At 35.4% G+C, this 26,076-nt stretch overlaps 1 protein-coding gene across 1 annotated transcript in view; it reads right to left on the reverse strand.

Annotated features, from left to right (window-relative positions):
- Clec2a (C-type lectin domain family 2 member A) overlaps positions 1 to 13,149 on the reverse strand; it is a 49,034-nt gene extending 35,885 nt beyond the window's left edge. The window contains exon 1 of the mRNA XM_076855327.1: positions 13,113 to 13,149. Coding sequence (XP_076711442.1) covers positions 13,113 to 13,149 — 37 coding nt within the window. The remainder of the gene's footprint in view (positions 1 to 13,112) is intronic.
- Positions 13,150 to 26,076: the final 12,927 nt, after the last annotated feature.

The raw sequence follows: 26,076 nt of genomic DNA on the forward strand, positions 1-26,076 counted from the left end.
ATCCTGCTGCCTGAGTTCCCCTTGAGTTCTCACGGGATTCAGAGTATATTTGGGAGACAGAAGCCCAGTGGAGGTGTGGATTTGGGCAGAGAACGTGGATTTCCCCAGAACCTGTTTGTAAAAGGCCGGTGTGAGATCGGGAATAAAGAATTGCTGTTTAAATCTACAAAGCTGTGGGTGGCTTGTGATTTGTGCCCAGCCAGACTGCGGCAGAAGTCTATAGATCAGAAGAATATATTTGCAAGCCATTTTTGGATAAGAGGTTTCTATTCAACGTAAGTGAGGGACACACACAACTTGGGAGCAAGAAAACAAATTGCTCTTAAAAATGAGTAAAGGACTTGAATCCTCTTTGTATCCAAAGAGGATACACAAATGACCAGTGGTGTATGAAAAGGTGCTCAATGTCATGAATCATTAAGGAAATGCAAATTAAAATGACAACAAATTATCACTTCACACTTGTTAGGATGGCCAATCTCAAAAAGTCAAGAGATAAATATTGAGGAGTTTATGGAGAAAATTCTGCAATCCTTGCACACTGTTTGGGGGAATATAAATTGTGGAAAAGATTATAGAGGCTCCTTTATAAACTAAGAATGAAATTATCACCAGATGCAGCACTTAATCTTCTGGGCATGAAACTGATGGAAATGAAACTAGTATCTTGTAGAGACATCTATAACCCCCTGTCCATTATGGCATTATTCACAATAGCTGACATATGTGAACAACTTAAGTCCATGGACCAGTGAATGAATAAAGAATGTTAGGTCCTCCATACTAGGGTTAGATAGATGAGTAGAATTCATACCTGCAGTTAGACCAGTATGAGTGTGACATAAGGTCTCCCACAAACTTTCTGGTCCCAAAGAGGGGCCATTTTCCAGGGGAACATGGATCCACAATTTCATGATCACTACTTTAGTTCCATCATAAACTCGTTGTTTTTCCTATTATGCTTGAAACTTTTCCATCCACAAAAACAAGGGTGATGTGTGATAAAGCACTGCATGCTGTGGTGTGGTAGACATGCTGCCATTGGATGTAGTCCATTATAATCAGAGAGCTTTTTAATCATTTAATTATCAAGGTTGAAAGTTATGCATTGATCAGTTTGATACAAGCCATACACTAAACACTCAAATCTCAATAGCAAGTAATCCTTAGAAATCCCCTTCAAAATGATAACTTGAAAAATAGGATACAAAAGATACTGACTGGCACATTCCTGTAGATCCATTTTCTCTTTAAAAGTAGAGCCAGTTTATTATTGTATAGTATGACCAGAATGTCCCCAAATGATGCCACTCATGTTTACAGGCTGCCATTTGACCTTGTCAGATTCCAAAAGCAGCAGTTTTTCAGCTTCACACTTTCAGATATTTCATATAATTGTGCATGGTGATAATATTATTCTTTTGCTCTGGATCTCTCTCAGATTATTAATAAAACATTGGATTTACCTTGCATGACCTATGTATCCATTTATTGACTCTCAGTTATTCATTCTCCTTCTCTCCATTTGTCATTTATTTTTACACAAACACTTTCATCTTTAAAAGGAATGTTAGATGAACCATTTGCTGGTTCAAAAAATAAATGAATGGTAAGATAAGGTGTTGGTTTTCATCTAATATATGAGTAAAATGGCAAATATTGACATTGTGTAGAAATATGGGATAGGTCTAAGAAATGCTATGAAGGAAAAAAACACAAAGTTGTGTTGGCATGCTTCTGTGCTTCCACTGAATTTTGTGGACTTCTTTGTGAATCCTCATATGTTCTGGTTTTTAGTTTCTGAGTTTTTTTGCCTCCTACAGGAATCTTGGATTCTCCTCCCACTTCCCTAACCACCCTCCTCCAAAACTCCAAGAGGTGGATCATCCTTCATTTATTTCTGTCTGTGATCAGGGATCATAGTGCCCTACCTAGTCCTGAAGACATGTCAGCTCATGTTTTTATGCTCTATCTTCATATAAGTTTGCCTCTGCTGACATCAGAGTTTTAAAACAGGCAAAAAACTCATTTTTTTTTTTTTTTTTGCATTTCCCAAGTTTCCAATGTAGAGTCTACTTGTTGCATTTTTTTTTAAATTTTTTATTCCCTATCAGAATGTTATGTTAGGTAAATAGGCTATTGTTGTTAATAGTAGGTCTCAGTGTCTCAGAAAACCAGAAACAATGTAGAAGAAAATTTCTGACACCTATGTAATACCTTTGTTTAATGACTCCATCTGCTGGAGAACATCTGTATTACTTTTAATTTTTTTTTTAAAATCACCATGCACAACATATGTGGGGACAAACTAGATATGAACTATTTCTTTTTGTTTTGTTTTGTTTTCTTTAATTTTCCTACACAACAGGTGTAGGAAATATATAGCCATGTTACTTGAAATATCTGTAAAATTTCCTGGGAATTTGGCACAGAGATGAAACTCTTTTGTTAGTTGCATTGTAAAAGGACTGACAGAGGAAAGTTCTGGCACTCTTGAGTTTTCCTTTCTTTGGTGTCTTACATTTTCCATTCACTTCTGCCCTTTATAAGGACAGTTAATTCTCTGTATTGTCTAACTTCCATGGTCAATAAGTCTAGTCTAGCAATTGATGTTTCAGTGTAAGACCCTGTGTTAGAACTTAATCATTGTTTGCTGTTTTAATAACCTACAGGAATGTAGTTGTCTTCATGTAACAAGAAAATCCTCTAGCCCAGGGTGTTTAACAATAGATTTACAGGAAGTTTTGTTGTTTACTCCTGTGCTTCCACTTCCCCTTCTATGTTATATTTTTCTAAGGCCCTCGAGGACTTTCTAAAAATTTAGGTTGTTCCAGCTGCTCTTCTGGTAATGACAGATGGCCTTTTTTGACCATTTCTTCTATACACTAATAACCTCAAAGAATACATAATTCTGAGAAGTTGACTACAGAAAGATCCAGCTAAAAGGGAATAGATAACTGGGTCTGGTGATGCACACCTGTAATTTCAGCATCCCAGGAGACTGAGGCAGGAAGATGCCACATTCAAGGCCAGCCTCAGCAATTTCACGAGACTCTTATCAACTTTGTGAGATCCTGTCTCATGAAAATAAACAAGCAGGAGTGATGCAGTGGCAAATGCCTATAATCCCAGTGGCTCAGGAAGCTGAGGCAGGAGGCTCACAAGTTTAAAGCTAGCATTAGCAACATAGTAAAGCCCTAAGCAACTTAGAGATATACTGACTCAAAATAAAATATAAAAAGGCCTGAGGTTGTGGCTCAGTGGTTAAATGTTCCTGGATTCAATTCCCAGTACCAAAATAATGAATAATAATGATAACAACAACAACACTAATAAAATAAAACAGAAAAAGACTGGTTATGTGGCTTAGTGGTTAAATACCTGTTGGGTTCAATCCCTGGTACCAAAATAAATAAATAAAAGAGAATAGAGGGCAGTTTTCTCTCTTGCTTTTCTTACTATGAATACTTTATCTCAAGATTCTGGAGTGACCATCCATGGGGCAATCACTGAACAGGCATGTGGCTTTCGGGCCCACTTTAGGCACTGGGCTCCTGGTTTGCTAAATTTGCCTTAAGGACCTTCTTTACCTTCCCCTCTCATAACACATGTTCTGTTTTTGGATTACTGAGGGATGAGATCCCTCCTGGGTGTCCAAAGCTTATAAGCAGATAATGCAACCAGCAGTTACTAATCATTTGATCCTTCTTAGGGTAAAATTGTCTGTCCTTTCAGAGTTATAATAACTCTGAGACAACACATTTATATAATAGTGGCTCTCCTTTGCCATAGTAAGTCACACATGACTGATACAGATTTAGGCATTATGGGGGATTCTAGAGGAACATAATCTGGAAGGTGAATTTTATCAATCTTCAGATTATCATCTGAATTATAGCTTAAACTTCTTCACAGAGGGCCCACTGAGTTTGTAAACCCATACTGTGATTATTTACCAGGATTGGAATGTATAATTGAAAAAGATCTCGTGTGAGTCAAGCCATTGTGTTAATTAGACCAAATACCAACAAGAACAATTTGGAGGATAAAAGGTTTATTTTGGTTATGGATTCAGATGTCTCAGTCTATGGTTCGCCAACTCCATTGAGTCTGAGGTGAGGCAGGACTTTAAGACAAAGGAGCATGGCACATAGGCAAAGACACAGGATAAAGATAAAATAATGAAAAAAAATGTTCCATGCAAATGGAATCCAAAAACAAATAAGAGTCTATATTATGATATCAGATAAAGCCAAATTCAAGCAAAATTAAATAAGAAAAGGAAAATCATTATATACTGGTAAAGGCAACAATACAACAAGAAGATATAAAGATAATAAATACATATTCTCCAAAGTTAGTTTAACATAATTACAATACTTCTTGACATTAAATTCCAGATAGACCTCAATACAATAAAACTGGGTGATTTCAATACTCTCTTTTTTTCTTTTAAAAATAGACTTTATTTTTTTAGAGCAGTTTTAAGTTCATAGTAAAATTGAACAGAAATTATGGAGTTCCCATATATCTCCTGTCCCCACACATATGCAACCTCTTCAACTATCAGAATTTAGCATCACAGTACTATATATCTTATAATTGTCAAATCTAAATTGATTCATTATTATCACTCTAAGTCCATAGTTTACATTTTTTGGGATCACTCATTTCTAAAAAATTATTTTAGTTGTTGATAAACATTTATTTATTTATACGTGGTTCTGAGAATCAAACCCAGTGCCTTACACATGCCACACAAGTGCACTACCTCTGAGCCCCAGCCCCAGCCCAACTCTCTCTTTTTTTTTTAAGAGCAAAAAGTTTTATTTAAAGGATAGAAGGAAGAGGAGGGAGGAAGAGAGAAAGAGATAGAGAGACTGCTTTACACAGGTGGGGAGTCCAAAGCTGGTGCCCTTGGGATTCTCTCTTATCATCAATAGACAGACCATTTAAATACAATCAATAAATATTTCTGATCTCAACTATAGTATAAATCATGAAACATTTCACCCCCAAACAGCTGAATGTACCTTCTTAACAGTAGCTCATGGAACTTGATCCAAAATAGACCATATTCTAGGTCACAGAATAAATCTTACAAATATAAAATGAATGATATAATCTTGTGTATTCTGTCAGATCATATGAAATTAAACTAAAAATAAACAGCAAGAAAAATAATAGAAACCACATAAATGAACGGAGATTGGATAATACTCTTTTAAATGAAGAATGGATCATAGAAGAAATTAAGACATTTTTAGAAACTAATAATAACAGAGATACAGCAAATCAAAATCTTTAAAACAGTATGAAGGCAGTTCTAACAAGAAAATTTACAGAATTGAGGCTTAATTAAAAAAAAAATAGAAATATATCCAATAAATAAGCTTATGGTCCACCTCAAGGCCTTAGAAAAGGAAGAACAAATTAGTTCCAAAATAAGTAGAAGATAAGAAATAATAAATATCAGACCTGAAATTAATGAAATTGAGAATAAAAAATACACAGGATAAATGCAAGGAAAAGTTGTTTTTTTTAAGATAAACAATATGATAAACCCTTAGCTAAATCAACCAAAAGAAAGAGAAGAACAAAATAAACAAAATTAAAGACAAAAATGAGATATCACTACAGACATGTTCGAAATCTCAAGAATCATTAGAAACTATTTTGAAAATTTATACCTCAGTAAATTGGAAAATCTAAAAGACATTAAAACTTTTCTAGACTCATATGTCCTGCCCCAGTGGAGTCAGGGAAACATAAAAAAACATAAACAGACCAATATCAAGTAAAATTAAAACAGCAATTAAAAGCCTTCCAAAACAAAAAAAAAAAAAAAAAAAGCAGGAAGAAAACAGGACTAGCTGAATTTTACTAGACCTTTAAAGAAGAACTCACACCAGGGGCTGGAGTTGTGGTTCAGTAGTAGAGTGCTTGCCTTGCACGTGTGAAGCACTGGGTTCTATTCTCAGCACCACATAAAAAAATACAAAATGAAGATATTGTGTCCATCTACAACTTAAAAAAAAAAAAAAAAGGCTCGGGACCCAGGCTCACTGTAGGACGTGGTCCACCCTTCTACCTGCAGGCACCTTCGTGAGCCCAGCCTCCTGCACAGGACTGCCCCTTCCAAATAGAAGACTACCAAGGGAGGTCAGCCCAGAAGCCCAGATCCACCCACAGCAGCCTGCACGTGACCCAGGCTCACAACTACTGTGGTAGGCCAGGTCCAGCCCAGATTCGTCCACAGCAACATGCGCAAGACCCAGGTCCAGGCTAGGACTCAGTTCAACCCCACACCTGGGAGCCTAAGCCTAAACCACTTCCATCTTGGGACACTGCAGTCACCGCCAAAGCCTTCCCAACACAGTAGCCCCTAACTTTTTGACAACAGACAAGGCCTACTAGCAGCTGCATCTCAGAGCAGGCATCCCAAAGAGAGTGTGAGGCCCACCCTTTCAGCCCCATTACTGTAAGATATTGCTTCCATCTTAGGGCACCTCAACTAAAATTTCAACTTACCTCCGCTATTGCTGCCACCACCTTTAGATACAGTAGCATACATTGAGGGACACCAGCAGGATTTGGAAACCCAACATCAAGGTGAAGTACAGACAATCTGCATGGGTATTACAAGAATATAGGGAAGAAATTGTAATATCTCAGATCCATGCTGTAAGAAAGAAAGACACATGGACAACATGAAAAAACAAAGGAGGAAAGTACCCCAAACAAACCAGGACACTATAATAATAGAACCCATGCACAGCAAAGTTGATGAAACACCAGAGAAGGAGTTTAGATGGTTCATAATTAAAATGATCTGTGAACTAAAGAATAACCTAAATGAGCAAATACAGGCAAAAATTGACCACTCCAACAAAGAGATAAGAGCCCAAATACAGGTAGCAAAAGATTACTTCAAGAAAGAGATAGATTCTCTGAAGACAACAACAACTAATCACAAATTCTTAAAATGAAGAATAAAATAAACCAAATAAAAAACTCTATAGAAAACATAACCAACAGACTAGATCACTTGGAAGAAAGAACATCAGATAATGAAGACAAATTATACAATCTGGAAAACAAAGATGATCACACAGTGAAGATTGTAAGAAACCATGAACAGAACATCCAAGAATTATGGTATAGCATCAAAAGACCAAATCTAAGAGTTATTGAGATAGAGGAATGACAGAGTTTCATACCAAAAGAATGCACAATCTCTTCAATGAGATAATATCAGAAAATTTCCCAAGCTTGAAGAACAAATTGTAAAACCAAATACAAGGGTTTACCAAATACGAGAACCTCAAATGTACAAAATTACAACAAATCTACACCAAGGCATTTATAGTAAAAATGCCTAGCATACAGAAGAAGGATAGAATCTTAAAAGCCACAAGAGAATCAGATCACATATAGGGAGAGACCAATTCATATCTCAGATTTTTCAGCACCCGACTGCCGCAGTCTGGCTGGGCACAAATCACGAGCCACTCACAGCTTTGTAGATTCAAACAGCAATTCTTTATTCCCGATCTCACACCGGGCCGTCTACAAACACGTTCTGGGGAAATCCACATTCTCTGCCCAAATCCACCACTCCACTGGGCTTCTGTCTCCCAAAAATACTGTCTGACCCTAAGAACTCAAGAGGAACTCAGGCAACAGGATACGCCCTATTCTAAACGGGGAACGCCCTAAACTCAGTTTATACCGGAAACACCCTAAACACGGATCCGCCCTGGTCCTTGAGCAAGGTCACCTTACATGCAATGTCGCTGCAAAATGTCCTATTTCCATGAGTCCTTCCACTAAAGAAACATGGGGGTACGCTGGCAAGGAAATTGTCATACCTACTTGGCTGATGGCTCCCAGCACCCGACTCTCAACGACAGTAGATCGTGGAATAACATATACCAAGCTCTGAAAGAAAATGGATGCCAACCAAAAATCTTATATCTAGCAAACCTAAGTTTTAGGTTTGATGATAAAATAAAAATCTTCCATGATAAACAAAAGTTAAAAGAACTTACAACTAGAAAGCCTGCACTACAGAACATCCTCAGCAAAATATTCCATGAAGAAGAAATGAAAAATAATGATGAAAATCAGCAGAGGGAGGGATTACACTAAAGGAAAATCGAATCAGAAGAGAAACCAAGTCATGTTATTTACCAAAAATAAACAAAAATGGCTGGGAATACAAATCATGTCTCAATAATAACCCTGAATGTTAATGGCCTAAACTCACCAATCAAAAGACATACACTAGCCAATTGGATCAAACAGAAAAGACCCAACATCATACTCCTTCAAGAGACTCATCACTAGGAAAAGAGATCCACAGACTGAAGGTGAAGGGTTGGGAAAAATTATACCACTCACATGGACTGTGGAAGCAAGCAGGGGTTTCCATCCTCATATCAAATAAATAGACTTCAAGCTAAAGTCAATCAAAAAGGATAAAGAAGAACACTACATACTGCTCAAGGGAACCATACACCAAAAAGACTTAGCAATTATAAATATATATGCACCAAACAATGGAGCTTCACAAGTTCAAGAGTCAAAATAGACCACAACACAATAAATTTGGGTGACTTTAACACACCTCTTTTACCACTGGATAGCTCTTTCAAACAAAATGTGAACAAAGAAACTGTAGAACTCAATAACATAATCAATAACTTAGACTTAACTGACATATATAGAATATTTCATCCTTCAACAAGCAAATACACTTTCTTCTCAGCAGTACATGGATCATTCTCTAAAATAGACCATATATTATGCCAGAAAACAACACTTAGCAAATATGAAAAAGAAGAGATACTACCCTGCATTCTATCTGATCATAATGGAATAAAATTAGAAATCAATGATAAAATGAGAAATAAAAGCTATTCCAATACCTGGAGACTAAAGAATATGCTACTGAACAAACACTGGGTTGCAGAAGATATCAAGGAGGATATTAAAAAAAAATTAGAGGTGAATGAGAACACAGATACAACATATCAAAATCTCTGGGACACTATGAAAGCAGTTCATGCAGTTCATTGCATGGTGTTCATTCATTAAAAGAACAAAAAGTCAACATTACATCTCAAAGCCCTAGAAAAAGAAGAACAAATCAACACCAAAAGCAGTAGAAAATGTGAAATAATTAAAATCAGAGCTGAAATCAATGAATTTGTAACAAAAGAAACAATTGAAAAAATTGACAGAAAAATTGGTTCTTTGAAAAAATAAATAAAATTGGCAGACTCTTACCCATGCTGAAAAAGAGGAAGAGAGAGAAAACTCAAATTACTAACATATGTGATAAAATAGGATATATCACAACAGAAACTACAGAAATACAGAATATAATCAAAAATTATTATGAAGGCTTGTACTCTAATAAAATATCAAAGGCATAAACAAAATTCTAGAGTCATATAATTTGCCCAAATTGAATCAGGATGATATACACAATTTAAACAGATCAACTTCAAGTGAGGAAATAAAATATGCCATTAGAAGTGTAACAACCAAGAAAAGTCCAAGACCAGGTGGATTCACAGTCAATTTCTACAACACCTTTAAGGAAGAACTGATACCAATACTCTTCAATTTATTTCAGGAAATAGAAAAAGAGGCAGCACTTCCAAACTCATTCTGTGAGGCCAATATCACCCAAATTCCAAAACCAGGCAAAGACACATTCAAAAAAGAACACTTCAGACAAATATCTCTAATCAACATAGATGCAAAAATTCTCAATAAAATTCTGGCAAATCAAATACAAAAACATATCAAAAAGATCATGCACCACAATCAAGTGGGATTCATTCCAGGGATGCAAGTTTGGTTCAATATATGGAAATCAATAAGTGTAATTCATCACATTCATAGACATAAAGATAAAAATCATATGATCACCTCAATAGATGCAGAAAAAGCATTTGACAAAATACAGCTTCCCTTCAATTTAAAACACTAGAAAAATTAGGGATAACAGGAGCATACCTCAATATCATAAAGGCTATCTATGCTAAGCCCCATACCAACATCATTCTAAATGGAGAAAAAATTGAAGGCATTCCATCTAAAAACTAGAACAAGACAGGGATGCTCTCTTTCACCACTTCTATTTAACTTCATAGTCCTTGAAACAGAGCAATTAGATGAAATTAAAGTGATAATCATAGAAAAAGAAGAACTCAAATTGGTACTATTTGCTGATGATATGATTCTATACCTAGAAAACCCTAAAAGTTCCACCAGAAAACTTCTAGAATTAGTAATAAATTCAGCAAAGTAGCAGGATATAAAATCCACACCCATAAATCAAAGGCATTTCTGTATATCAGAGACAAATTCTCAGAAAGGGAAATGAGAAAAACTACCCAATTAACAATAGCATCAAAAACAAAAAATATTTGTGAACCAAAGAAAAAGGTGAAAGGTCTATATAATGAAAATTACAGAACCCTAAAGATAGAAATCAAAGAAGATCTTAGAAGATGGAAAAATCTACCTTGCTCTTGGATAGGCAGAATTAATATTATCAAAATAACCGTACTGCCAAAAGCACTATACAGATTTAATGCAATTCCAATTAAAATCCCAATGACATTCCTCATAGAAATAAAAAAAGCAATCGTGAAATTCATCTGGAACAATAAGAGACTCAGAATAGCTAAAGCAATCCTTAGCAGGAAGAGTGAAGCATGTGGCATTGCTAGATCAGACCTTAAACTATACTACAGAGCAATAGTAACAAAATCAGCATGGTATTGGCACCAAAATAGACTGAGGGATGAATGGTACAGAATAGAGGACACAGAAACTAATCCACAAAATTATAATTATCTTATATTAAACAAAGGTGCTAAAAACATGCAATGAAGAAAAGACAGCCTCTTCAACAAATGGTGCTAGACAAACTGGAAATGCATATGCAACAAAATGAAATTAAACCCCTATCTCTCACAAAACTCAAATAAAAATGGATCAAGGACCTAGGAATAAAACCAGAGACCCCCTGTCTAATAGAAGAAAAAGTACGCCCTAATCTCCATCTTGTGGGATTAACTTCCTTTAATAAGACTTCTGTGGCACAAGAATTAAATCAAGAATCAATAAATGGGATGGACTCAAACTAAAATTTTCTTCTCAACAAAAGAAACAATCTGTGAGATGAATTGAGAGCCTATATCTTGGGAGAAAATCTTTACCCCTCACACATCAGATAGAGCACTAATCTCTAGGGTATATAAAAAACTCAAAAATCTAAACACCCAAAAAAATAAATAACTCAATCGATAAATGGGCCAAGGACCTGAAGAGACACTTCTCAGAAGATAATATGTAATCAATCAACAAATACATGAAAAAATGTTCATCATCACTAGCAATTAGAGAAATGCAAATCAAAACCACTCTAAGACATCATCTCACTCCAGTCAGAATGGCAGCTATTATAAAGACAAACAACAATAAGTGATGGCGAGGATGTGGGGGGAAAGGTACACTCATACACTGCTGGTGGGGCTGAAAATTGGTGCAGCCAATGTGAAAAGCAGTATGGAGATTGCTTGGAAAACTGGGAATGGTACCACCTTTTGATCCAGCTATTCCTCTCCTCAGTCCCCAAAGGACTTAAAAACAGCATACTACAGGGACACAGGCACATCAATGTTTATAACAGCACAATTCACAATAGCTAAACTGTGGAACCAACCTAGATGCCCTTCAATAGCTGAATGGATAAAAAAAGTGTGGCATATATACACAATGGACTATTACTCAGCAATAAAAAAGAGAATAAAATCATGACATTTTCAGGTGAATGAATAGAATTAGAGAAGATAATGCTAAGTAAAGTTAGCCAATCCCCCCAAAACAAATGCCAAATGTTTTCTCTGATATAAGGAGACTGATTTAAAGTGGGGTAGAGAGGGGGAGTGTGGGAGGAATAGACAAACTCTAGATAGGGCAGAGGGTGGGAGTGAAAGGGAGGAGGTATAGGGTTAGAAATGATGGTGGAATGTGATGGACATTATTATCCAAAGTACACGTAGAATGATGAATTGGTGTGAATATACTTTGTATACAACCAGAGATATAAAAAGTTGTGCTCTATATATGTAATAAGAATTATAATGCATTCTGATGTCATATATAAATAAAAAAGTTTAAAAAGGAAAAGAAAAAAAAAGAACTCAAACGAGTCTTTCTCAAATTATTCCATGAAATTTAGAGAGGGAACACTCCTAAATACATTTTATGAAGCCTGTATAACCCTGACACTGAAAACAAAGACAGAAGAAGGAAAGCAAACTACAGACGAATATCCCTGATAAATATTGTTGCAAAAGTCCTTAATAAAAATCATCAAAGATAATATACCATGATCAAATGTGCTTCATCTCAGAAATGCATGGTTAATTCAACATAAGCAAATCATTAAATGTAATTCACCACATCAGTAGAATTAAGGACAAGAATTATATGATCATCTCAACTGATGCTAAAAAGAAATTTAATAAATCTAGCACCAATTCAAGTTTAAAAACTGAAGAAACTAGGGCTAAAAGGAACTTACCTCAACATTGTAAAGGGCATTTATGAAAAACCCAAAGACAAAATTATATTGAACACAGAAAACTGAAAAACATTTTCTCTAAAATCAAAACAAGGATGTCTACTCTCCTTACTCCCCTTAAATATTATTCTTGAAAATTTATGCAGGGAAGCAGGCAAAAGAAGGAAATTAAAGGGATACAAATAAGAAAATAAGAGGTCAAACTCTCCCTATTTACTGATGAATCAAAATAAATAAACAAAAAATATATCCTATCTCTAGAATATCCAAAACTTCACCCAAAGACTTCTAGAACTGATCAATAAATTCAGCAAAGTAGCAGAATACAAGATCAGTATTCACAAATCAATAGTTTTCCTTTACTGTTGAGAGCCACAGCCAAGTCGGGATGGCGCCTGGCATTTGCCAGGGGGAGTGGTTGAGAGGTGGCGCCAGCGAGCCATTAGGATGGTGATGGTTGAGTTCTCGGGGAGTTCCCGTTGAGTTCCGGTGGAGCTCTTACGGAGTTCCTGGAGAGTTCGCGTGGGTGGCGTTGGCATGGGTTCGGAAATAAAGTTTGTTCCTGCTTGAATCTACAAGTGGCTCGTGACCTCCCGGTTATTTGTGCCCAGCCAGACTGCGGCACTTTACTTCAATATTGATTCTGTTGAGAAATAAATTATGAAAAACACCTCTTTCACAATAACTTCAAAAGAAATTGGAAAAATGATATATCAACTGAGGTGAAAGATCTCTGCAAACAACACTATATAGCACTGGACAAAGAAATTGAGGACTTTAGAAGATAGAAAGACCTTTCTTGCTCTTGAATAGGCAGAATATTGTCAAAATGGACATACTACCAAAAACATTATACAAATTCAATGCAATCTCCATCAAAATTTTCCACAAAACTAAGGGAAACAGCCCTAAAATTCATTTGGAATTGTTAAAAAAAAATCCCAGAATAGCAACCACAAACTTCACTACTGCTAGAAGAGTATGATCAAGACTCCAATATATTAGTAAGGCCCCAACTTCCTTAGCAAGACTCCTAAAGCTCAAGAAGTATAAACAAGAATCAATAATAGAATGGCATTGAATTAATAAGCTTATGCACAAAAGGAAATAATTACGAACATGAAGAGAGTGCCTACAGAATGGGAGAAAATCTTTTATAGCTACTCCACTGACAGGGGATTAATACGTAAAATATATAAAAAAATTGTGTAATACCATAAAACCCCAAATAACCCAAGTAATAAATGGGCAAAAGAATTACAGAGACACTCATTTCTCAAAAGAAACACAGATGGCCAACAAACATATGAAAATAAATGTTCAATTTCCCAAACAATAAGGGACATGCAAATCAAAACTACAATTTCATCTTACTCTAGTCAGTACGGCAATTATCAAGGATAAAAATAATAAAAGCTGGAATGGATGTGGGGGAAAATATACACACATACATCGTTAGTGGGACTGAAAATTAGCACAACTACTTTGGAAAATGGTATAGAGATTCCCAAAAATCTAAGAATGGAACCATCTTATGACCCAGCTATGCCATTCTTTGGTATTTATCTAAAACATACTTCAGTGATACAGTCAACTCAATGTTTATAACAGCATAATTCACAATAGCCAAATTATGGAATCAGCCTAGATGCCCATCAGTACATGAATGTATTAAGAAAATGTGATATATATAGTAAAGGTTTACTCCATCATAAAGAATAAATTATGGCATTTACTGGTAGATGGATGAAAATGAAATACATCATACTAAATGAAATAAGCCAAATTAAAAGAAAATTAAAAGTTAGATGTTTTCTTTCATATATTGAAAACAGAGCAAAATAGGAAAATGGAGAGGTATTAGATGTCACAAATATACAGGAAGATCAACGGAGTAGAAGAAGGAGGTTGAGAGAAAAGGAGGAAAGACAGAAAAGGAGAAGAAAGGCAGAATAAATTTAACAACATTACATATGTACATCTACAAATACATCACAGGGGATTTCACTTATAGGTGTGTATGGAAAGCACACACAAGGATGGATAAATGGATGACCAAGGGGAAAATCAGTGGAGTCATGGGGAAAAGATAGGGAGAGTAGAAGAAATGGGGACTGAAATGCAATAAGTCAGATACCATGCATGTATGATTTTGTCTAGATGAACCCACCTACTATGTATAACTATAATGACCAGAGAGAGAGAGAGAGAATGAGAATGACAGAGGTTAGCTACTCAGCTCATGGTGGCTGGGAAGCAGGTGGAGAGGAAGGGGCTTTAGGGATGATAAACTCTTCCAGGGCATGTCCCCTGTGAACCATCCCCTTCAGCCATTTCTACCTGCATTTCTCTGAACATTTCATATCCAAACCATAATAGGCATACTCAGCCATTGGCATAATCTCTACGTTGGTTTCATGTTAATTTAAGGGAAAGCTATTATAATAGGAAGGACCAAGTAGAAGCCATTAGAAATGCCACTGCTAAGGAAAATATATCAAGAGCAATACCACATTCTTGGAGGGAATGAATAAATTAGTACCACCATTAATGGCTTGAAATAAGCACATGTGATGATCTCCAACAAATTCTCATTCAATACACCTTTTTGACCTGTGCAGAAAAGAGATGGATTTTGAAGAGTAAAAATGGATTATCATAAAGTTGAGTAGGTAGTAGACTCTAATTGTAGCTTCTGTTCCTGATGCAGTTTTATTGCTTAACCATTGTCCCTGTACTGGATGTGGATCTATTGATCTGGAAAATTCTTTTATCTCAATAACTCTTATCAATAATCAACGGAATCATGTGTGTTCAGTCATCAAAGCCAATAATACACTCCATTGTTCTCCATTAACACCATCAACTCTCCAGCCCTATGTCATAATTTGACCCAGAGGAACTTTGATCACCTTTCTGTTAAGACAACATTCCTGGAACATACATTCTCAGTATATAAGTGTTAGTCTTTATTATTAAGTAGAAGTACAAAATAATATACTGAAACCAAAGAAAATATGGGGAAATTAGAGAAATTGTAGAGGAAGTGAATTAGAGGAACTGAAATTAGGTAACATGTTGCTCATAGTTTGCTAATCTCTCTCTCTCTCTCGAAATCAACCTCTCCTCCTAACTGTCATTTTCTATAGTATTCTAACACCTAAGCAAATATATAGACAGCAGAAATAAAGGCTGTACTTCCCACCCCACCTTGTAGCTAGGTGTGACCATATGAATCACCTAGTTTCTGACTGATGGAAGAGAATGAAATTTTATTGAAATTCCAGCTGTGCCCTTAAAGGGAAGGGCCATACCATTTCATTCATCATTTTCTTCTTTCCTAATGGTTGAAATGTGGACAATGATGATGAATCAAACCAGGAGTAGGTAGGTAAGAGCAGTGCCCTACTGATTGTGATGAGCAAAAACCCACTTCCACTGTGAAATAATAGTTAAGAAAGTTAACCTATTGCAGGTATTCTAAGACAAATTCCCCTCCGATTCCAACACTTTAAAATTGGATATACCTTAAAAAGACTTCCTTAATTGGAAGCCTTATTTTTCCTTTTGAATTATACTAATGGTACATTTTATAAAAGAAAGTGTATTTGATTCAATGAAAGAGTAAACTTCATCTTGGTTAATTTAACTTCAATAAGACATGACATTGAGTAGTATAGGTCCTCCATTCTTGTGCTTGTTTGGGGTTTAGTTTTCTCTTTTTTTAAAAAAGAAAAATTTATATTATTGATTCTATATTATCTCCTTTTCTAAATATAAGCATTCTGGGCTGGAGATGTGGCTCAAGCAGTAGCGCACTCGCCTGGCATGTGTGTGGCCCGGGTTCAATCCTTAGCACCACATACAAAGATGTTGTGTCCGCTGAAAACCAAAAAATAAATATTAAAAAATTCTCTCTCTCTCACACACACACATACACTCACTCTCTCTCTCTCTCTCTCTCTCTCTCTCTCTCTTTAAAAAAAATAAATACAAGCATTAAATATTATACAATTGCCTCTAAACTATGCTTAAGATAAACCCCATTATTTTTTATTAGAGTATCATAATTATACACAGTATTTGGGTTCCTTTTGATAAAAAATAATACATGTAAGTAATTTGATTGCAATATATATTCCACTCCTTTTCTCCCCTCCTCTCTCCACCAATTCTCCCTCCTCTCCTCTACTGATGTTCTTTTCACTCATTTATTTTTGACTGGTATTTTCTACATATACATAAAGGTAAAATTTTTGGTCCATTTTTATATGTAAATTCATTCCATATTTCTTTGCATTTTCCTTCTTCCCATTCTCCCTCTCGTTCTCCTTTTTCTATTCTGTTGTTTCCCCATGCCTTTATAAAATCCTATCCTTTCACCCATCACCATCTATTCCCTATTTTGCTATAGCTTCAACATATGAGAAAAAAATATTCAGCTCCTGATTTTTTGAGTCTGGCTTGAATATTTTTTCTCATATATTTAGCATTGTATTCTCAATTTTCACCCATGTACTGGCAAAATACCATTATTTCATTCTTCTGTATGGATACATAAAATTCCATAGTGCATATATACCATGTTTTATTGATTCATTCACATACTGATGGACATTTGGGTTGATTTCATAATTTGGCTATTGTGAATTGTGCTACTATAAATTTTGAAGTGACTGTATTGCTATATATGTTCATTTTAGTTATTTTGGATAAACACCAAATAAATGAATAGTTGGCTGATCAAATGGTTGTTCCATTCCTATTTTTTGAGGAAACTCCATACTGCTTTTCATAGTGATTGTACTAATTTACAGTATCACCACTAAAGTACAAGTGTACCTTTCCCTCTACATTCTTGCCAGCATTTATTATTGTTTGTGTATATATTATATATATTATATACTAAATATATAACATAGCTATTCTTTAGTTATTAATGGATACAATATATTTATTTTGTTTATTAATTTTTACATGGTTCTGAGGATCCAACCCAGTGCCTCTCATGTGAGAGACAAGCACTCTGCCACTGAGCCACAACCCCAGACCATGTTTGTGTTCTTGATAATTGCCATTCCAACTGGAGTGAGATGAAATCTTAGTGGAGTTTTGACTTGCATTTCTCTGATTCCTAGAGATGTTAAATATTTTTTCATGTATTTTTGTTGGCTATTTGTATTTTTTTATTTGATAAATTTATGTTTAGTTATTTTGTACATTTATTGATTAGGGCTTCTTGTTGTTGTTGTTGAGTTTTTTGAGTTTGTCAGAGGACTAGCTGGCAAAGATTTTTTTCTTCTAATCTGTAGGCTCTTTTTTCATGCTCTTAATCATTTCCTTTGCTGTGCATAAGCTTTTTGTTTTGATGGCATCCCACTTATTGATTCTTGGTTTTATTTCTTGAGCTTTAGGAGTCTTGTTGAGGAAGTTGGTGTCTGCACCTATGTGATAGAGTGTTGACCCTATGTTTTCTTCTAGCAGTTTCAAGGTTTCTGATCTAATTCCTAGGTACTTGAACCATTTTGACTTTATATTTTTGCAGGTTGATATAGGGATCTAAGTTCATGTATATATATATGGATATCCAATTTTCCCAGCACCATTTGTTAAAATGGTTTTCTCCAACATATATTTTTGTCACTGTATCAAGTATCATATGACTATAAGTATCTGAGTTTGTCTCTATATCTTCTATTCTATTCAATTGGTCTTTATGTTTATTTTAATGTCAGTACCATTCTGTACTATAGTAGTATAATTTGAGGTTGGATATTATGATACCTCCTCACATCACCAGAAAGAATTGTTCAGAATTGCTTTGGTTATTCTAGGTCTCTTATTCTTCTAAATGAAATTAAGGACTGATTTTTCTAGTTCTGTGAAGAATGTCATTGGTTTTATGGGGATTGAAATGAATATATATGATGCTTTTGGTAATATGGCCATTTTTTCAATATTAATGCTACCTCTTCAAGAGTATGGGAGGTCTTCCCATCTCCTGAAGTCTTCTTCAATATCTTTCTTCAGTGCTCTATAGTTTTAATTTTAGAATTCTTTTTCTTCCTTGGTTATATTAACCCCAAGTTGTTTTTATTGTTGTTGTTGTTATTGTTGATTTTAGGTTATAATAAAAGGGATGATTTTCCAGATGTCTTTCTTAGCACAAGCAGAATATAGAAAACCTAGCTATAGATTTATAACTGTTAACTTTGTATCTTGTTATTTTACAAATTTGTTTATCAGCTCTAGAAATCTTTTAGTGGAATTTTTTTGGTACGCTAGATATTGGATTGTATCATCAGCAAAAACTAATATATTTGACTTCTGATTTATACCCTTTTAATTTCCTTCTCTTGTCTGATTTCTTTGCCTAGAGTTTTAAGAACAATATTAAAAAGCTTTGAGGTTTTCTTCATTCAGTGTGATGTTGACTTTGGGTTTGTCATTTATTGCCTTTAAAAATGTCATGACTTGCCTGAACAGGCAAGTTCTTTTTATCCCTATTTTCTCTAGCATTTTTAACTTGAAATTTTGCTTCATTTTATCAAAGGTCCTTTCAGCATCTATTGGGATGATCATAAAATCATTTTACTCAATTCTATTTATATGGTGAATTACATTTATTGATTTATGTATTTTAACCAATCTTGCATCCCTGGAATGAAGCCCTATTGATCATGGTGCATGATCTTCTTAATGTTTTTTATTGCAGTATGATAATATTTTTGAGGATTTTTTTGTATCTATGTTCACCCAGGATACTGGTCTACAGTTTTTTATTCTAGATATTAAACCCTATTAAGTTTTATATGCTGTTATATTAGTTTCATTGAATGCAAAATATATTTTAAAAATTTTCTATGCCACTTCTTAAACCCCAAATTCTAATATTTGGAATATTTCTAAATATTTTTCTGTTCTTAATTTATAGTGTAATTTTGTTATGATGTGACATACTTTTGCATATATATACTTATCAGAATTTTCTTTTTTTCTGCCCAAATTATGCTGTTTTGGTGAAAGTTCAATTTGCACTTGAAAATATTATATATTGCTGTTGTTGGATAGAGTCTTCTATGATGCCAATTAGATCCTGTAGATTGAGATTTTTGCTCAGTTCTATCTTCTTACAACTTTCCCTCTATTTGGCTTATTGGTTTTATTGGTTCCTTAGAGATGAGTGTCTACATCTCCAACTAAAATTGTCAACTGGTAAATTTTCCTATTGTGGGTTCTACCAATGTTTACTCTGGTGCACAACCCTAATTGATCTTTGTTGTGGCCTGTTAGGACCAAAACATGGATTATTATGGCGTGAATCTTGTCCATACAAAATTCCTGTTTAAGCCCTAAGGCTTAGTTCCTCAGAATATGACTGTATTTTCTAAATACAGTCTAAATGACTGTATTTAGAAAAAGGGCATTTGAAGAGGTAGTTAACATGAGGCCATTGGGGTTAGCACTTATCCAATTTGACTGATGTCTTTATAAAAAGAAGTAATTCAGACACATAGAAAGACATGAGGGATGTGCACTCAGAGAGAAAAGACCATGTGAGAACCCAGAAAAAAAGCAGCCTTTTTCAAGCAAAGGAGAAATTTCAGAAGAAACTAAACCTACTGACACCCTATTCGTGGTCCTGTAGTCTTCAAAACTGTGAGAAAAAAAATTCTGTTGCTTAAGCTACCCAACCTATAGCTTTTTGTTATTCTACTCTTAATGCACTAATATAACTTCTTTGTTATTTTGTAATATCCCTCTTTATCCTTGGGAGTACTTGCTTGTCGAAAATTGAACATCTGGTCTAGGACAGTAAAGACTGAGTTAAATAATTTTGTGCTAAGTCTTTAATCTGGGATTTGAGTTGATCATTAAGAGTTCAGTTAGGTTTATGACTTATAGATTATAATTTATTGCCACTGTGGTTTCCTCATTGTTTCATATACCTGTAATGCTATCTGGTATCTAATATGAAGTTTATTCAAACTGAGGAACCTCCTCTTGACCTTGATCATTTTAGTTTTCTCTTTGCAATGTTTTTCAGAGAGGATCTCTTTTCACATTCTTATTTCTCATTGATCCCAATTTCAGTAGTATTTTTCTTTACATCTTTTCCAAAACATGTTGTACTGGTACTAGAAGGCAATGGAGGTGCTAATATTTGTTGTGCTGATTATGACTGTCCTAGGCACTGAACGTGTATGCATTTGATGTGTGACCTCAGTTCTGCTGCCCCAACCCTGGATGAAGCTGTAGACCCAGTGTGTCTCCTTGCCTCTCCTACAGGAGTAGATTTATTCCTGATCCTTTTTGCCACCTGTAGTAGTTTTTCATTGGTTCCCTAAGGGCAACAATGTTTGATGTTCTTCTCTTCCCTGATACACACATTAACTCTCTCATTTTATAATATAGAGAGTGGACAGGGGAAAAGGGTCTCTGGGGGAATTTCTTGCCATTTCTGTATTAACACTGTTTTCTTTCCCAAAGTCTGCACTATAACAGACACATTCTTATGATTGTTTCTGATTGTTCCTGTGAGAGTTTGGTAGAGTTTATGGAGAAATAGCCTGCCAGACTAGTGGAAGTCCCTAAGTTCTGCAGAACCTAGAATCATCACATTGTTCTACCACCCACACTCAGGCTTAATTCATTTTTTTTCCCAACTATTCTGGCTGAATCCTACTTCCTGGTGTCTGATTTATCTATTCTAAGAGAGATTTTGTCTCGTCTCTCCTGCATGTGCCTGTTCCACCACGGAGATAAAATTTCTTATTTCAACTCTCATTTATTGTAATGCTCACAAGGGCTGCAGCCAGGTATATCAACTGAGTTTCAAGCAGATGTGAAAAAAAATTATATGTATCATCTTTCTTACTTAGATTTAGTTCTTTCTTGAGGAGAAATATATTTCTGGATTAATTTAAATAGAAGTCTTGCAAAATGAAGGTTTGATACTACTTTAAATCTTCTGATAGATAAAGCCAATGTACCTGTTAATGGGCAAACAGCAAATGAATGTTCTCAGCATAATATTCATATGTTAAAATCATAAGCTGTGTCAGTGGCTCAGCTTCTGCAAAACCAGTGCCTAGAAATGCTTACAATTCTGGTTGGATATCAGCTATTTGGCAGAATTTACAAAGGCCTAGCTTTTGAAACTTCTGAGGGGGAAGAAAACCCCTCTGAGTTTGACAGAACTGCACAAGAAGAAAAAGGAAAAAAAGAAAAAGTAAACTCTCTTCAGTGTAGCTGGCATAACCCCAAATATAAAACTGCAGGATTCTCTGTCAGGTACAGCAAAACATGAAATCCAGAATGGAATTAAGAATTGAGAAGAGACCTTTGTTGTCTTCCCAGGGTTCAATTTTAGTGGTTCAGTAAGGAGAAGCAGGGATCAATTGAAATTCTTCTAACAAAAATGATCTGAAAGGATCACTGGCTTCACTATGAATCTCATCTACTACCCACCATCAAAGAGAAGAGTGCAGTTTGCAGAAAAGTCACAATTCCTGCACAAATAATAAGCCAGGTTTTTGGAGAACAACAGTCTAAGACAATGTATTTTTAGCAGAGTTGTATTTCTTACAATTTAACTTAGACCTCTTCACATTATTTTTTTAAGAGAGAGAGAGAGAGAGAGAGAGAGAGAGAGAGAGAGAGTTTTTTTTAATATTTATTTTTTAGTTCTCGACAGACACAACATCTTTGTTTGTATGTGATGCTGAGGATTGAACCCGGGCCACACGCATGCCAGGAGAGCGTGCTACTGCTAGAGCCACATCCCCAGCCCCACATTATTCTTAAGGAATTAGATGGGTCACATGCAAATTTTTTTTAACAGATAAAAAAGAATCTAAAAGGAATCAACCTAGGATTTATGCACAGCTATCTCCATTTCTAAGCCTCTGCAAAGATAGAAAAGTAAAAACACAAATAAAGTAACAGAAGAATGATTATTCCAAGAAACAACAACAAAATTTAAAGGCAAATTTTTCTCAAGTCCCCAAACAGGTTAAGGATAAAATGTGTCAACATGTGGCATAACAGTAAAGAAAGAAGTGGTGGAGGGAAGAGGCATAAAAAAAAAAAAATCAGCAAGAGAATTATGTCTTTCACTTCATGATCCAGAAATCTCAAAACAAAAGTTTATACCATTTTTACAAAGAAAAATAATAGAATTAACTTTTCAAACTTTTGCCATTCTCTTGTTTAAATTCACAAATTTATACTTTGAAGAAAATGAGCACATTATGAGCAGGGTTTATTTAAAAATCACATGTAGAAATAAAATTATCTAGCTGTTTAAAACCAAAGATATGGGGGAAAATATTGAAAACAGTAAGGAAAAGTGTGCATTACCTGAAAGGAAGCAATTATTCAAAAATCTCTTTCTCATTATAAACTATGGTGGGTATGGAAGTGGTGCTGGAATTCAGCAAAAAATATCTTTAAATTGTTGAGGGGAAAAAATAACTGCCTACAAAATAGTTTGTATCCAATTAAAATGTTCTTCAAAAATTGTGGTGAATGTATAGCATTTTCAGATTAAAAAAAAGAAGAAGAAGAAGAAGAAGAAGAATCTCTTGCCAGCAGATAGTCTCCATAGCAAATGTTTAAGGAAGATGGGAATATTTCTAAATGAAACTTGAATGGTCAATGAAAAAGAGCATCACCATCAAAGTAGAAAGTAAGCCAGGTATGGTGGTGTGTACCTGTAATCACAGCAGCCAGGAGCCTGAGGCAGAAGGATGGAAAGTTCAAAGCCAGCCAGCCTCAGTAAGAGCAAGGCCATAAGCAACTCAGACCCTGTCTCTAAATAAAATACAAAAAGTGCTGAGAATGTAGTTCAGTGGTTGAGCACCCATCGATTCAATCCCAATGCAAAAAAAAAAAAAAAAAAAAAAACAACTATAAAATAAGAAATATATCTTCAAAACACAATAGGTCTTGAAGTATTAAGTCCACACTTTTGCTTAGCTTTTCAAGCTCTTCATTATATTAATATTATGCATCTAGCCCAACTTATTTCCAAGTAATAATTCTAAAAAAGAGTATAATTATTGCTAAATAAATTACAGCAGCAATACATCTGGGATATTTGGGGGACATATTTAATAAATAACTATGAAAACTACACTTCTACCTCTCTGATGCTTTAGATAATTTGAAGCAGTGCTTCCCAACCATTTTTATACTATTCAATAAAAAAGAAATATGTTTATAATGTAAATATGATAGATAAATAATAGTTTATAGTTTAACTATACCTGTATAGCTCAGGAACTTCAAGGTATCAAAATATGTTTGCACATTCTGCAGGAAAAATTCTTCTTTGAAGATATTTTCACTATTGAAGATATTTTCACAATTAAAACCTAAAAGAATACAGTATAAAAATATACAGATATGATAAATTATGTTATAAAGGTATATTAAGAATTGTAATGCAAATAATAATAATAATAATAAAGCTCATGTAAAAACAAACCTTAAAAGAATTAGAAACTAAAACATTGGTTAGCTTGTATGAAATAAGTGAAATTGTTAAAAGAAAGCACTTAGAAGTGAAATGTGGAATATGAACCAGTTCAAAGAGTTCAAAAGGTAGATCTATCCTCAGGCTAATGGATTTACATCCACCCTAAGATTCTAAGATCAAGTATTGGATTAGATGGAGGGTAATGGGGTGAATCTGAGACTTGTCTTGAATTTAGGAAGGGCCTCAGTTTATCCAAGTCAGCAGCTCCCCCTGCCTGCTTGCAGATGAAAATGCAAATAATCTATGGAAAAAATACCTTAGTTTTTCTTTTAGAAATCACATTTACTGAGATCAATTTGATTTAATATAAATTATCAAATACTTATATTAAATCAGTGAAACAAGTCAATATATCAATGAGAAATACAAATACCAGATTTAGTTACCAAGGACTTTAGATATTTAAATAAACACATGTATTATAAATAATCATGATTAAATTATTCAAGAAATAAAATGATTCTTTAATTAGCAACTATCAAAAGTTAATGGGAAGTTGGAAAAAAACATGGCGGTGGGAAGGGAATGAGCTGCCCCTTGCCGCACATCGCCAGACCTGCAGGCATATCTCACCTAGTCAGAATACTACAACTCTGAGAGAGTTAGAGGACCTCTATCCAGCTGCTCTCGGCAGAAATCACCAGTGCTGTGACCTCATGCTGGGCTCCAGGACTCAGCGTTCCAGTAGGATGCCCGGCATTGGAGCAGGACCCAAAGCCCAAAGTTCCAGTCCACGCAAGACTCAGCTAGTGCCTTAGCAGAATCACTTATCAACACATCTACAAATTGCCAAGACTTTGATCCACTCCCATGCAGATGACTCAGCTGTTACCTACCCACAGTGCAACACCATTGCCCGGCTCCCCCCACTTCACCAGGCTCCCTCCACCTCACAAGACACCCTGGCACTGAAAGCAGACTGCCGCCATCTTGACTCAACATTCTCACCATTTAGCTGAGGGCAGTCCCCAGATTGGATCTCCAGTGGGCTAGGTACCAGATTTCTAACCTTCCCCCCTCCCCAGCAGAGGTAACCCAACATAGTAGTTGCCAAACACAGGTGTGCAGTAAGATCAGGGAGCCACCCATGGGAGCTCCAGGGTGAGAGTTTCCTGAATTGGGAACTGCCAGGTTAGAGAGAGAGAGACCAGGAACTGGGAAATCTCTAGGAAAGAGAGGGAGATAGTACCGGGCACTGATGTCATATAAGTGAGCAGTCCCCAAAAGAGACCTAGTCCCAAAAAGAGTCTTTTTGCAGGGTCTGATGGGTGCCACTCCCTGCAGCCAGGTGCCCTGTGCAAAAAACAGTCTTCCCTCCATGGTTACCTCCACCATTCCAAGGGCAGAGACACCAGCTTACAACAGAAGATGCCACCTACTGGATGAGAAGAGAAGCAGGAAAGATAACAGATCTCTAAAGCTAGCTACAACTCTCGTTTCTTCCTTTGAGTTTTTTGTTTGTTGGTTGGTAGGTTGGTTGGTTTTTTTTCTCTTCTACCCCTCCATCCTCCAGCCCTTATATCCCAAACATATGTGAAACCAAGAACTTTGCACGAAATAGGACTTTGAAGACGGAGTCATTTGAATAATAGTAAATTATAATTTATAAGTTATGGTCTTTTCTCTCTTTGTGCACATCCCTGGTATCTCTGTGTGTCTGAATTACTTCTTTTTATAAAAACATCAGTCAAATTGGATAAGTGCCAACCCCAATGACCTCATGTTAACTACTTCTTCAAATGCCCTTTCTCTAAATTTGGTCATATTCTGAGGAACTGAGCCTTAGGACTTAAACGTGGATTTTGTATGGACATGCCATAATAATCCATGTTCTAACCCTAAGAGGCCACAACAAGGATCAATTATGTTTGTGCACCAGAGTAAACATTGCTAGAACTAACAAAGGGGAAATTTACCAGCGCAC

Source organism: Callospermophilus lateralis, chromosome 4 (assembly GCF_048772815.1).
Source record: "Callospermophilus lateralis isolate mCalLat2 chromosome 4, mCalLat2.hap1, whole genome shotgun sequence".
In the NCBI taxonomy this organism is placed as follows: Eukaryota; Metazoa; Chordata; class Mammalia; order Rodentia; family Sciuridae; genus Callospermophilus; species Callospermophilus lateralis.